Source organism: Arachis duranensis, chromosome 6 (assembly GCF_000817695.3).
Source record: "Arachis duranensis cultivar V14167 chromosome 6, aradu.V14167.gnm2.J7QH, whole genome shotgun sequence".
NCBI lineage: Eukaryota > Viridiplantae > Streptophyta > Magnoliopsida > Fabales > Fabaceae > Arachis > Arachis duranensis.
In genome coordinates this window covers 104095088-104108774 of record NC_029777.3, presented here as the reverse complement: position 1 = coordinate 104108774, position 13687 = coordinate 104095088, and the positions used below count along the sequence as shown (strand labels likewise).

Sequence of the window (13687 nt, the reverse complement as noted above, 5' to 3'; positions counted from 1 at the left end):
GCCCAAAAAAAAAAAAAAAACAAAAAACAAACACACACACACACACAAAAATAGTGAAGTACTAAGATTACTCCTACTGAATTTTGTTATGGACCAAATTATACACAGAAGAAAAAGTCAAATCCTTTAGGCGAATTATATACAAAAAATCTCGCCTAGCGAAATTGCATCTCTGGGATAGAAAGTTAAGTATTCTAGACAAAATTTTGGAAGAGAAAATTCTGTGTCATAATTATGAATAAATAATGGCATTTTAAAAACTCGCATCTCTTCATTTTCACTAAGTGATTTTTTTTTCATTATAATATTTTTTCAATAAAGAAAATTTCACTGAAAATAGTCTACCATTCGTAAATTAAAAGAAAAAGAATAATAAATCTACACAATACCAACCGAAATCAAATATAGAAGCCAGATAAACAATATGAAGCTCTTGCAACCCACTAATCACTAAACCAATCCTTGAAAGAACTCTCAAGCACACACTATGTATAGACTATAGTTATTCCGTCGACCTTACCATTAAACGATTTTATATTAAATTGGATTTTACATATAATAACCCAGCGTTTGTAGTATAGGATTGCTCTAAAAATAATCACCCCACTAGACAATGTCTTTTCCCACATTATCGAACCAATTAAAACCCCCATCTATTGTAAAAATATGAATTTCCAACATCTAATGAAATACAATAAAACATACTTGTTATAATGGCAACTGCGGTGACTCAATTAGATGAGGCGTGTGGAAGAGGAAAATTTATGAGATATGGCAGTCAATGGAAGCTGGTAAAGAATCTTTCGGAAAATATAATTAGCAAAATTTCACTTGAAATAGTTGATCGGCAAAATATGCTACAATAACGGGACCAGCCAAATCACCAGCAGCACAGCCTGGAGGAAAAAAAAGAATGAAAAATTAGAAAGAAGAACAAAAGATATAATGAAACCTTAGGTAAGAAAAAAAAAGTATAGTAAGCATTGAAAAGAAAAACATTATCAAACAATCAAGTAGCTTTTCGCATTTGTTCGACACTTACCAATCCACTGGCCAAGCGATGGACGAATAAGGATAGCACCAATGCCAGCTCCTATGGAAGCGAATATTAGAGATGACGAACACCTAACTGTAGCAACAAAAATTCTCTGCCCAAGAATTGCAACTTGCTCGGATTTGTCAACATTGTTACCCTCATCATCTGGGGACTTGAAAATCGATTTAAAAAACCGGTATATGTCGATGCCTACTTGGACAATCCATGATGCTGCAACTCCAAGCATGTGTCCTGTAACCAACGAACAGATAGTCGGCAAAAAATAAATGCAAGTCAAACGTTAGGCAATCTCAACTTCTCAAGACTAAAAGATGATTAAGTAAGGGTGTTTTGACCTCGAAAAGTTGTTCTGCTAACACAAAAGAAGTAAACATGATAAGGCATATTCCTTGCAGCCTTGCGAGAAGCTGATTTAGGGACATCTGTTCAGGAAATCAACACCAACTACTGTAAGATTTTTTGGAGATCATACAATGAACTTCATTGCAATGAGAAAGAAAAAGAAGATAAGAGATCACACAATATAAATCAGACACTACAACTAAAATTTAATTGATATATCTATCCGAGACATTTTTCTAGGAAAGAATAAAATAAAATATTCTTTTCGTGGAAAATAGTAATTACTTTTGGGTATGTATGTGCAAAGAGTATATACAAATGATTAGAGGGAGTGATCAGTAATTGAATGGTTGTTCAATAAATTTAAAGTAGGGGAGTATATACATGTCAAGTTGCAAGGAAGGTGTCCCTCCTTTTGTCATTCCAAACCTTCGCTTCAAATTATTCGTACACTTTTTTCCATTCATAACCAATAATGTGGCAGAACATGAAATTAGTTCTAGTGTACATACCTTTAAGAATTTTCCATGCCATTCTTTCTGAAACATAATGAACAGCAATTCTTTCTAAAATCCTTCTAGTCGTCACAACGGTTGTCTGTAAAGGCATGCAAGACACAATTACCAACTAAATTTAAACGTTATGAGAACTGAGAAATGCAATGGAAATTTCCCACATAGCAGGGTGTGAAAGCCAAGGGAACCAAACCTATTTACTTGGGAATTACCCAATACATAGTATCTATCAACAGCAAAAAGATTAGTGTGGAGGAGTATCGAATGAAGATAGTGAATTATTTAAATTTAATTTCATTAATAACAATAACAACAAACTAGCAGTGAATAAGTATGCATTTATTCTCCAACGCTAGATGTCTGAGGAGGCTAATTAGATTGGGGGAAAAGAGTCGAATAAACTAATATGAGCGAATTTGTGCAATCTTACATATATAATTGAAAATACTTCATAGAAAATGAAGTTTGCATAACATTTGATAGCATGGGCACACCTATAATAAATAGATGTAGATTATACTTGGAATAGATATATGTACTATGATAGAGATGGAGGTCTTCTGAAGCTAACAGCATTGACCACCATAACCATGTCAGGATTTTATTAAAATTATTCCTAGTTAATGTTATATTTTAAGTAACTTAGATTAACTGATCAGTAACAAATTTGGACTCAGATTAGAAATTAGCATCCTAGAGCATATTACATAGGTCAGCTATATGATAAACAAGGTCAATAGCATGGATGGAAGCCAGAGATGGATTGCTATACTTACATTATGGGTTGCTTCTTATGTTTTTGTCAATTAGCACCATTCAAAAACAGAAATGTTATTTCGACAACTCAAAGTTGTATATACCAAAAAGTTTTCTTGTTAACTTTGCAAATAGATTGAAACAACAACAACAACAACAACAACAACAAAGCCTTGTCCCACTAAGTGGGGTCGGCTACATGAATCAAACGACGCCATTGTGCTCTGTCATGTATCATGTCTACAGAGAGACCGTTTACATGTAGATCTCGTTTGACCACCTCATGGATGGTCTTCTTAGGTCTTCCTCTGCCTTTCGCCCTTTCTCCATCTTCCATCTCATCCACCCTCCTGACTGAATGTTCTATCGGTCTTCTTCTCACATGTCCAAACCACCTGAGATGCGATTCAACCATCTTTTCCACAATGGGTGCTACTCCAACTCTCTCCCTTATATCTTCATTCCTTATTTTATCCAATCGCGTGTGACCACTCATCCATCTCAACATCTTCATCTCTGCCACACTCAGCTTATGTTCGTACTCTCCTTTAGCCGCCCAACACTCCGTACATTCACCTCTATATTGGAGTTTTCCCTTCTCAGACTGAACTTACATTCCATATATTCCGTCTTGCTACGGCTTATGCACAGACCATACACTTCTAGAGCTTCTCTCCATAACTCCAACTTCTTATTTAAGTCTTCCCTTGACTCTCCCATAAGGACGATATCATCGGCAAAAAGCATGCACCATGGCACAGGCTCTTGGATGTGCTCTGTGAGTACTTCCAAGACTAATGTGAAAATGTATGGACTTAAGGATGATCCCTGGTGTAATCCTATACCAATAGGGAATTCCTTAACTTCTGTAATTTCTGAATACTTTAACTTCTGTAAATAGTTTGAAACTTTAGTTTAAAGCGTCTGTAATTTCTTAATGGATTGCAACATTTGAATAGAAAAAGTGAAAGAGAATTTGTGGACCGACACCTTTATTACACTCGATCAAAATTGTTGAACTTTGAATTGTCAAAATAGCAAAACCAATCATCGTCATGCTTATTAAAGTGCAGCCACATATTGATGAAAATTTCAGATGTTTTTGTGTTACTGAAACAATTTTAAACCAAGGGCTACTACCCTGCTTTAAGTGTGAACTACAAATACCCAGTGTTTGTTACTGTTGAATGTATAGAAGTTCAAAAATTTGCCAAGAATGAACCACCATCGTGGCTCCCTAAGCTAATAAATATCTAGTGCAATTTGTAAGATAAGACTAATCTTTGGGGGGCCACGATAGCATTTCTTTAGGGGGGCCATTTTGTCAAAAACAGAATTTGAAGGGTCAAAATGGTGGTTTACTCATTTGCTAAATTCCATATGTCAAATCAAAAGCCTGGTTTAGTAATCAAACACATGCTGTCTGCGTTGAATACCATAGGGAATGGATCCTCTCAATTTTTTCCCCTAAATTGTTTGGTAAAGTGTGATCTCTCACCTTACATTCTTTAAGTGGGACCAAGAGAAAATATGTGAAAGAAGATATTGAATGGTTATAGAAAAAAATTGAGAGAAAAAAAATTGAGGATCCACTCCCTAACATGATCATCTACCTATGTATGATGACAAGGAGGCTTAAAGAAATCAGAGATAGGATATCCTAACAGCAAAACATCATTGCCACTAATAATAAATGACAAACACACTCATCAATTTCATAAATTATGAATATCTCTAGTAAATAATTGGCTGAACAAAGAATAGACAAAGAAGGATAAATAAAATCACACCTCACGGATGATTTGCTTCACTGATTTCTTGAAGGGGACAACCAGATCAGTCGGCTGCTCTTCCCTCTCCTCAAGGAAATCGTCATCTTCCATTTCAGCACGAGGCTCCAAAAGAGGCAAATAGAACATTAAGAATGACCTTAGGGATGTCATCATCAAAGGCCTAAATTCAAAAGCAGAGAATAGAGGCTTAAGCTCCACATTGTAGTGTTTGGTAGTACTATATCTTAGAGAACCATCATTATTATAAATCCCTTTAGAAGCACTTTGTAGACCAGAAATATAATCTTCAGATACTGCTGCACCAGCATCGCAATAAGCAACTGGCGACCTGAAATTCAAGTGGAAAGACTCTTGAAATACATATGCTAGTTGCTCAAGGTTAACCACAGTAGAATAGACAACAGCATTACTGATTGTAATGAAGAGTAGACAAGACCATAGAAGGTCGATGAAATTCATTTACCCCTGTCCAGGTTTGTCTGCAATTCCATTCTAACAACTTTAATAGCCTACAATTTAAATCCCCTATGTCTATATATACTTTCAATAATAAATCAGCCTAAAGATTCAAAACGTGGAAACAGTTCAAAGGTATGACATTCTTTAAATCTAAGAATTTTTTACTGCCTCGTAAATAAGTCTTTAAACAATTGCAACTTGTCCAAATTTGTAAAATATAAATAAATAAACAACATCTTGAAATCAGCTTGCTAAATCTCCAAAAACCCATTATGAAAAACAGCTTGATTTTCCAACATCCAAATGCCAAATCAAATATAAAAAAGTAATCATGTATTCTCTCATATTTTATACCCATATCCACAACAAAGTAAATTCATTATCCATCCGTATAACAAGAATGACTGTATAGACAAATCGAGGCAGAAGAGCATACCCAAAAAAAGCCCTTGAGGCAAAGCCAGTACCAGCAGCAAAGGAAGCTGCAGCACCAACAGCAGCAGAGGCAGAGAAAAAGGCAGAAGACTGAAAGGGTTGTGGAGAGTGCAAACCAGAGCCAAAGTTTTGGTTTTTCCTCCACAGGTCTAGAAGTATAGCTATTCCAGCCATTATTGGAGCTTCTGACGTAAATCAGCAAGTTGTAAATAAACTGCCTTATAATCTCATACGCAGAACACGGTGCCAAATATTCCTCGAACTGTGGCCTTCTAAACCCTGATCCACATACAAAATGTGAATAATAGGCTAATAGTGATGCAATTAGCTATAGGAAAATCTACCAACTTACTGAGAACTCACATCAGCATCACTATTACCAGAATACAAAACGAAAACAAAAACAAAATCAACATACCCTCAAAGTTTCTTAACAGGAAGTCATAACAAAGGGAACTCAAATAGATATCAAGCGAAGACGAAAATGATAAGAAGTCTAATCATAAGCTTTATATATCATCTTTCATAACAAAGTTGATGTAAAATATTTCAGTTGTAATTGGCGTACCACTGCACTATCATCAACTACACCATTGGAAAAACCACAACACTTGGTCTTAAAAAGTGAACACAAATTGATTAGTATACCCCAAAACAAAGCCTCTACGAGACTCAAAAATATACACCTTGCTGTGTTCTGTTTAGACCAACCAGACAAAACTTTCTCACTTTCAACTTAATATAAGGCTAGATAAACAGCTCAACTAGTCATATTATAAAACCAGATCAAAGATTAATAGTAAAGCGAACAAAATAGCACATGTTGAAGTAATCATGAACTAATTTGAAATATTAACAGTGCTAGAATTCCAACACAATCTTCCGGTCAAATATCATCCCTAGGGAGAAAAGAACCATAGGGAACAAGCTCGGTCAATGAAGAAACACTGTTGGATAGGGCAATGATTTTTGAGCTAAAGTCTTGAACAGAGCAAGAGGAAACAAAAATGTGATTAACAAAAGACAAAAGCTAAAATTAGAAACTAAAAATTCTAGAGAAGGAATTTATGGGGGTTATAATCTTGCATCGTACTCAGAAGCAGAAAAATGAAAGATTATAAGGAAAGGTAAAAACGAATCGCACCCAAACAGTGGACTTGGGCGGCGGCGACAACGGCGGCTACCTCATCGGCGACGTCAACATCTTCCTCTAATCCTTGCTTCCTGAGCTGGTGATCCGACGCAAAACAGCGGTAGGTGCAGAAGAGAAAACATTCGAGGTTACCGGTGGTGAGGTGGCGACGGCGACGGCGATGGCGAGTGCAGCGTGACGAGAGGGGGTTAGGGCTTCGAGATTTGGGTCGATTGGATCCGAGAGAAGAGAAGAGAGACCAATGGGGTGTCAGTAGAAATATGCGGTTTAAGATTAATTTTTTATTTAAGAAAAATTGAACTATTTATAACTATAGTATTTTTTTTTTGTGTGACTATTTATAACTATAGTATCAATAGCAAGATTAGAGGCTTCATATATTTTTATGGACAATTTATCTGAATAAAATATTTGGGATTTATATTTATGCAAAAGTAATAATTTAAAATTAATTATATATGTGTTTTATTTTAAATTTATATAAACCGAATAATTTATTTTAAGAAGAGGGATATTTATACGTAAATCGTAGAATTCTTAATAAATAGTCTTTGTCACAATTTATGAATAAGTAAGTTTTATATATAAAAATTGCATTTTTGAGTATGTGAGTAATTGGAATTGAGAGGATTTGGAAGAGAATCCAATGACAACGATATTCTGTCATTCTGATGGGGTGGGGTCATAAAAAACCAAGATCGTTTGTCTCCGATTGAACGATTTTGCTCACGTGGCTGGAAGCATCAATGAAGAGGTTAGTTTTTTATATGTTGTTCTCTTTAGGTGTTAATTATTTGTTGTTCCATTCATATTCTATGTCACTTTGATGTGTAGTTAGGGTATTTTTATAAATACTTTAAAGATGTTGATGAGTTAAATGTTAAAATTTGATTGGTACCAGTTTAATTTTTTTGTTAATTTATGTGTTAGCTTTTTTTAATTATTTAATTCACAAAAAATTTAGACATCAGTAATTTATCTGTTAAAATTTGATTAATACCGAATTAATTTGTCTGTTAATTTATGTGTTGGTCTTTTTTTGTGAATTATTTAATTTATAAATAACTTAGCATTAGTAATTTATCTATTAAAATTTTATTAGTACCGAATTAATTTTTTTATTAATTTACGTGTTAAACTTTTATCTGTGACTTGTTTAATTTATAAATAATTTATAGGGTAGTGATTTGTATGTTAAAATTTGATTAGTATCGAATTAATTTTTTTGTTAATTAATGTGTTAGATTTTTATCTGTCAATTATTTAATTTATAAATAATTAAGAATTTAGTGATTTATTAGTTAAAATATGATTAGAACCATTTTTTTTTTTTTGCATCATGCAGCCAACTATGTGTATTTGTAATATTAAGAGGCAACAGAATATACCTCTACATGAATAGATCATACCTTATTTGAAAATCGCAGGTTTGTATCACTTAGCTAGACTAAACAATCATTGTTTTTGGGTGGATGAGCCTCTGTTGACCGCATTCATTGAGAGGTGGCGTCTTGAGACGCACACCTTCCACATGTTGTTCGGAGAGTGTACCATCACGCTGCAAAGCGTAGCGTATCATTTGAGGTTGTCCGTTGATGGGGAGGTTGTTAGTGGTGCCTCACTGACTTTGACTAATTCATTCCCGACGGAAGACAAGCATGGGAGCGGTTTTAGGAGTTATTTGGCGAGATACTGCCACTGAATAATGTCAAACAGATGATGGTCCACTTCACATGGTGCTCCGAGCTGATGTGAGTTAGGAGACAGTGCGTATATACACATGTGCTTACCTTATGATGTTATTATCTACTCAGCTTTTCGATGACAAGAATAGGAACCCAATTCACCTTCAGTAGGTACCGTTTAATTTGTGGCGAGGCTTGGCGAGTTGGGCAATTAGAGTTGGGGCTCAGCTGCATTGGCCTGATTGTATAGATGTATGTGCCGGGTGGCCAACAGAAATATCATTAACTTGGCCGGACTATAAAACCTGAAAAATTAGTAAATAATTAGTTATTAAACTAATAATTAATCTAAGAAATTAGAAAATAAAATTTTATAGTTTAGTGGGGTAGAACTTATTAAAAGAAGAATTTTGACACTAATTTTAAAGAATTTGAATCAAAATTGGATCAAACGGGCCGAACCGATTGAACTGGACCCAAGTGAGCCCAAATCCACATTCAATCCCTATGTATATAAGCAAGCCTCAGCTCTCTCTTTCCGTTCATTCATTCATTCCACCGTAGGAAGAAGAGAAAGGGTGGAAGCCAAGACCTAAACCCCCATTTCCTTTCCAATTTTCAAATTCTTCTAACTTTTACTCAGGAGTTCGGATTGACGAGCCGTCAGTGGTCACGCATTCGTCTCAGAGTCCTCTACAAAATTCACAAACCAATTTGGCAAGAAATTTGAGTTTTCTATCCCAAATCTTCTCATCTCAGTTTCAAAATTTATTGAGCTTTGGTGTTGATTTAGTGAGGTATATATGATATTAGATTAAATTATATGTTATGGAGGCAAATTGATAGAATCGGTGGTCAATTGACGGTGTTAGAAGCTTGAGGTTGGATGATTGTTGCTGAATTTCTGTTTGAAAGAGGTTTGGAGCTTTGGGTATTTGCGGAACGGCGATAATTTGTGGTATTCTGTGCATTAGCGAGAAATCAGCCAAGGTATGGTTTTGGTTTCTCGTATTTAATATATAATGTCTTGTGAAAACTTAGGCTAGAGAATCATCATAGAATAGGTTAGAATAATTAAGTATGTTGAATGATTAGAATTTGTGATAATGGTTGATGATATGGCTTGAGCATGTGTTGGTGATTAGTGTTATGGTGGAATTAGAATGTTAAAATAGTGTTTAAATTATGATTGATTTGTTGATGAAGTTGAATGTGCATATATGGTGGAATTGTGTAATGTTGATGTATGATGGATGATGGAAGGGTATAAAACTGTGTTGTTGTGATATTGCATTTGTTTGGACTGGTTTTTAGTGTAGGATGATTGATATTTAAATGGTGAATTAATGAAATAAAGGTTTGAGGATTTTGTGAAATATTAATTTTTGGCCGAACTTCGACAACCCATAACTTGGCTTCCGAACCCCCGAATGATTTTAAACTTGTTTCATAAGAAAATTGGGTCCGTGGAGTTTACAACTCTCGAAGAACGGATGAAAAATGATTTGAAACAAAAAAGTTATGCGCGTCGGAAGTTTGGGGTTCAAAACTAAAATTCTGCAGATTTTCTTACTTAACCAAAATTTTGACAGTACCCCCTTCCATGCGTACGCATACCTTTCCTATGTGAAGCGTCGATTCTGTCCAGTGCGTATGCGTACACGGATAGGTGCATGTATACGCATCCTGGTCCAAAAAGAGACTTATGCGTACGCATACCTATTACATGTGTACGCATAGCCTTGTTTTTCAACAAATGGGATTTTTGTGTTTTAAACTTGATTATAAACCTCTAAACTTCTATTTTCATTCTTTTAGCCCCTAAAGATTAGTTTTAAGTGTAGTGATGAGATTAGGCTATGGAAAGAGAGGTTAATTGGAAGTGAAGAAAGGTTTGACTTGTGATATGACTGAGATGAGGGGTGAATGTTGAGATTGGTACTGACTGTGTGTGGACGAAATGGTCGAGATGTGTATGTGGCCGGAACAGTTGAGATCTGTGTGTGGCCGGAATGGTTGAAAGGGCATGATTTGGGTGCAATCCCGCTTGCTCGTTAACTTGAAAATATATTCGGATGGCAAGTTGAGGACGGAAGTTTCCTCTCTTGTCGTGATGAGGGTGCGGGGAAAGTGGAAAGGCACTCTCCTTCGTATTGTTTTCCCCACATTCTTCTTTAGTTGCAAGGTGAAAAAGCAGGCTCATTCGATGTGAAAAGGCACTTTCTTTCGTTTATGATCCTCCTGGAGATGCGCAACCTAGAGACCAATGTCTAGGTTAGCTACTAGATGCGTCGGATTCTGACGATATAACCGACATGTGAGCTCACGGCCAGTAGGACAAGCATGCATCATGTTGCATTTGTTTGCTTTGTTTGGGTGTGCATAATTGTTTTTGTTTGCCTATCTGATAAATTCTGTTTAACTGATAATGGTGATACTTGTTGTAACTGTTCTTTAAATGTGTTTGCCTTGTATTTGCTTGTGTTTGTGATTGTATTTCTGTTTTGAGTACCTTGGTAGTGGATGGGTGATAATGTTGATTTGATTTAAAACGGACCAGAGGTCGGGTTGAGTTTATCTGGGCCGGAGGCCGAGCTGATTTGATTTGGCCATAGGCCGTGACTGGTTAGGTCAGTGGTAAGGGTTAGAGTTGAATGAGACAGTGGGTGAATTGTAATTTGAGAGATTAAGTTAGGATTGAGTTAGAACCTTAAGAATCTTAGATATCTACCCATGCTTATAGTTTCTGTTTTAGTTCCTTAAGAATTATAATCTGAGTGTCGGCGTTCTATGATTGCCTCTGGCTTTCCCGGGACCTTATTTATTATATACGTGGGCACCTTAACCATACTGAGAACCCCCGGTTCTCATCCCATACAATATTTGTGGTTTTTCAGATGTAGGTTGAGAAGTATCACTCTGTATTCTGGAGATGCTGATGAAGCGAAGAACTCTTGGGACTCAGGGTTGTATCTTTGTTTATATTTATGTATGTATATAGGATCTCCACCTTGTATTTTATGTTTGTCCCTCTTAGAGATTGACTCGGAGAAACAGGTTGTCAGTTTTCTATTTTGGTTTATTTTTGGGTTTATTTGTGTATATGTATATATGCTTTGGCCGGTTCTAGCTTCGCGAGCCGAGTCGAAAGCCTTGCTATATGTATCTTTGGAATTCTTCTCTCACAGTTATCGCTTACGCGAGTGATGCGATTTTCTATTTAACGCATTGCTGGCCGGTTCTAGCTTTGCGAGTCGAGTCGGAAGCCTTGCTATATGTATCTTTGGAATTCTTCTCTCATAGTTATCGCTTACGCGAGTGATGCGATTTTCTATTTAACGCATTGCTTAACTTTTTTTTCACAGGATTCTTGTTCAAATTCCTTTCAAATATTATTATTATATATATTCTTACTTTTACAGGTCGTAATACCTTGCCACCTCAGCTTTATGACTTAAGCATAAGACAATGTGTGGTAGGGTGTTACACGGACCACATCAGCTACTTCAGCCTTGGATTTTCTAGCTGTTTTCCATGCTGAGGCCGAGTGGTTTTGACACATTTGGATTTTCATTGGCCTCCAGGTATCATTTAAGGTTTTGTGCGTTATACATGTTTATTTTAACGTACTATCCTTTGTTATGCAATGCTTACAACGAAGAGTGTAAGTGGGCGACATATCTACCGACTTCTGATGTCAGGGAAAAAAAGAGTGGTATCGATACGTCTTTCTTTGGATAGATTGCGTGATCGACACGTAAGTTGTTTAGATTTTGCTTTTATTGGGTTTGCAGTTGACATTATGCATCTTTTTATGGTGTTTTCTAAGCTTAGCTTGCCCTTTACAGTTTTTGTGGGAGCTTTATTCTGCTGCCGAGGTGGTAGCTGTGGTTCATCCAGAGATACTGGCAGAGGAGCCTGTAAGTTATGGTGGGCGGTCACAAACTTGATATATTTTGCCGTGATAGAGTAGCATCTAGTTGATAGAGTGGTACCACAGCTCGGCGGCATACAACATCTCCTTCAACCGGCTCTGAACATAGAATGGCTCCATGCAAAGGATCGTAGGGGTGGAGATTGATGGCTCCCACTTATTATCAGACATGACATCTACATTAGAATAACAGGGTTCATTCCGTCCTTCAAATCCAGAGAGTTGTTAATCCAGGTCCATTGGCAGAGTGTCTCGACTGGTGACATCAGGTGGCTTAGAGAGTTCTGTCCCCGGAGGCCGCATTTGATGATCCTAGGCCAGTGGATATCTCGAAGGAAGCTCATCGCAGAGGGTCATCTCAGGCATCTGCTAGGGTGCAAGTGCCGGATATGCCTGATAACAGGCGTGTTAAGCAGCGGCGACGTGTTGGTACATGTGCATTTGATCGGGAGTGGTGATGGCTATCATCATGTTCGTCAAGGTAAAGCTAGACGATATGGGGGGAGAGATGGTCGTGGACAGGTTGGAGACAGCGGTAGTTCTGCTGGTGCAAACAAGGGAGGCGATACTAAGGGTGTGGGTGTTAGAGATGTTGGGACTGAGATCAGCAGCAAAATTTTCACCGTTGTCTTAGCTCTCACGTGTTCGAGGATGTTGGCACTCAGGTCTTCACTGATTTTGCTACCATTACCATGGGCTTGGACATTGGGCTGTGTTTGTTTATAGAGACAAGATATTGAGACAGGAACACAGAAACACAAAATCGTGTTTGGCAGAAAAGACATGGACAAAGACAATGTGTCTAAAGACACTGAATTAGAGTATTTTGTGTCCATCCGGACAGGAAGGACACAGAGACACTAACAGGGGGCACAACTTATTTTTCATTTTTTCTTTCATTATTCTTGTTAATTTTTCATAATTATATTTTTTATTATTATATTTTTCATCTCAAATCTATTGAATGAAAAAAAGAATAAATTAGATTTTCATAATTTGTTTTAGTTTATCACCAAACAGTATACAAGAACATAAAATTTTGTGTCTTTATCTCTTACGTCTTATTCTCAGTATCTTGTTCTATCTTATTCTCAGAAACAAACGCAGCCTTGAGGATCATGTCAGCGAGTCACAGTTCTATATGGACATAGCAGCCATGCTGAGGGATGATAATGGTCACCATTACAAGCCACAGATGCCAGAGTTCCAGCCATAAATTACTGAGTTCCAACCTCAGCATCCGGAGGTCCAGCCACAGTTGCAGGAGGTCTAGCCACAACAGCCTGAGGTCCATCCATAGTTTGTAGTGGACCTCAATGAGCATGCAGGTAGTCGGTATGACACATGCTTTACCATGGGAGTCTCCCCCTTCAGCATTTGGCGTGGCACAACCGTCGACATTAAGAGCAAAGCATGTTCAGAGAGTCTTTTGTGGCGTTATGCCTGTCAGAGATAACAAGAATACCCTCTTGTGGCATCATATGTTATTGTAGGTTGGACAAGAAAAAAGACCACAACTATGCATTTTCTCCCTCCACGAGTGCGAACGCAACCAGCA

The 13687-nt window shown here is 36.9% G+C and overlaps 1 protein-coding gene across 1 annotated transcript; it reads right to left on the bottom strand.

Moving 5' to 3' along the window:
- Positions 1-516: 516 nt before the first annotated feature.
- On the bottom strand, positions 517-6790 carry LOC107495364 (uncharacterized). The gene is made up of 7 exons (XM_016116509.3): positions 6502-6790; positions 5359-5636; positions 4461-4791; positions 1912-1996; positions 1393-1479; positions 1043-1288; positions 517-896 (listed from the first exon to the last, which is right to left on the bottom strand). The coding sequence occupies exons 2-7, from the start codon at positions 5529-5531 to the stop codon at positions 817-819; spliced, it is 1002 nt and encodes a 333-aa protein (XP_015971995.1). The 5' UTR covers positions 5532-5636; positions 6502-6790; the 3' UTR covers positions 517-816.
- Positions 6791-13687: the final 6897 nt, after the last annotated feature.

What these genes read in the sequence shown, in the direction of transcription:
- LOC107495364 (XM_016116509.3), bottom strand. Translation starts at nt 5,531, where the DNA reads ATGGCTGGAATAGCTATACTTCTAGACCTGTGGAGGAAAAACCAAAAC. An exon ending in TGAAGCAAATCATCCGTGAG is followed by an intron (nt 1,997 to 4,460) that starts GTGTGATTTTAT and finishes ATGCCTTTACAG; the next exon opens with ACAACCGTTGTGACGACTAG. An exon ending in GGCATGGAAAATTCTTAAAG is followed by an intron (nt 1,480 to 1,911) that starts GTATGTACACTA and finishes TTTCCTGAACAG; the next exon opens with ATGTCCCTAAATCAGCTTCT.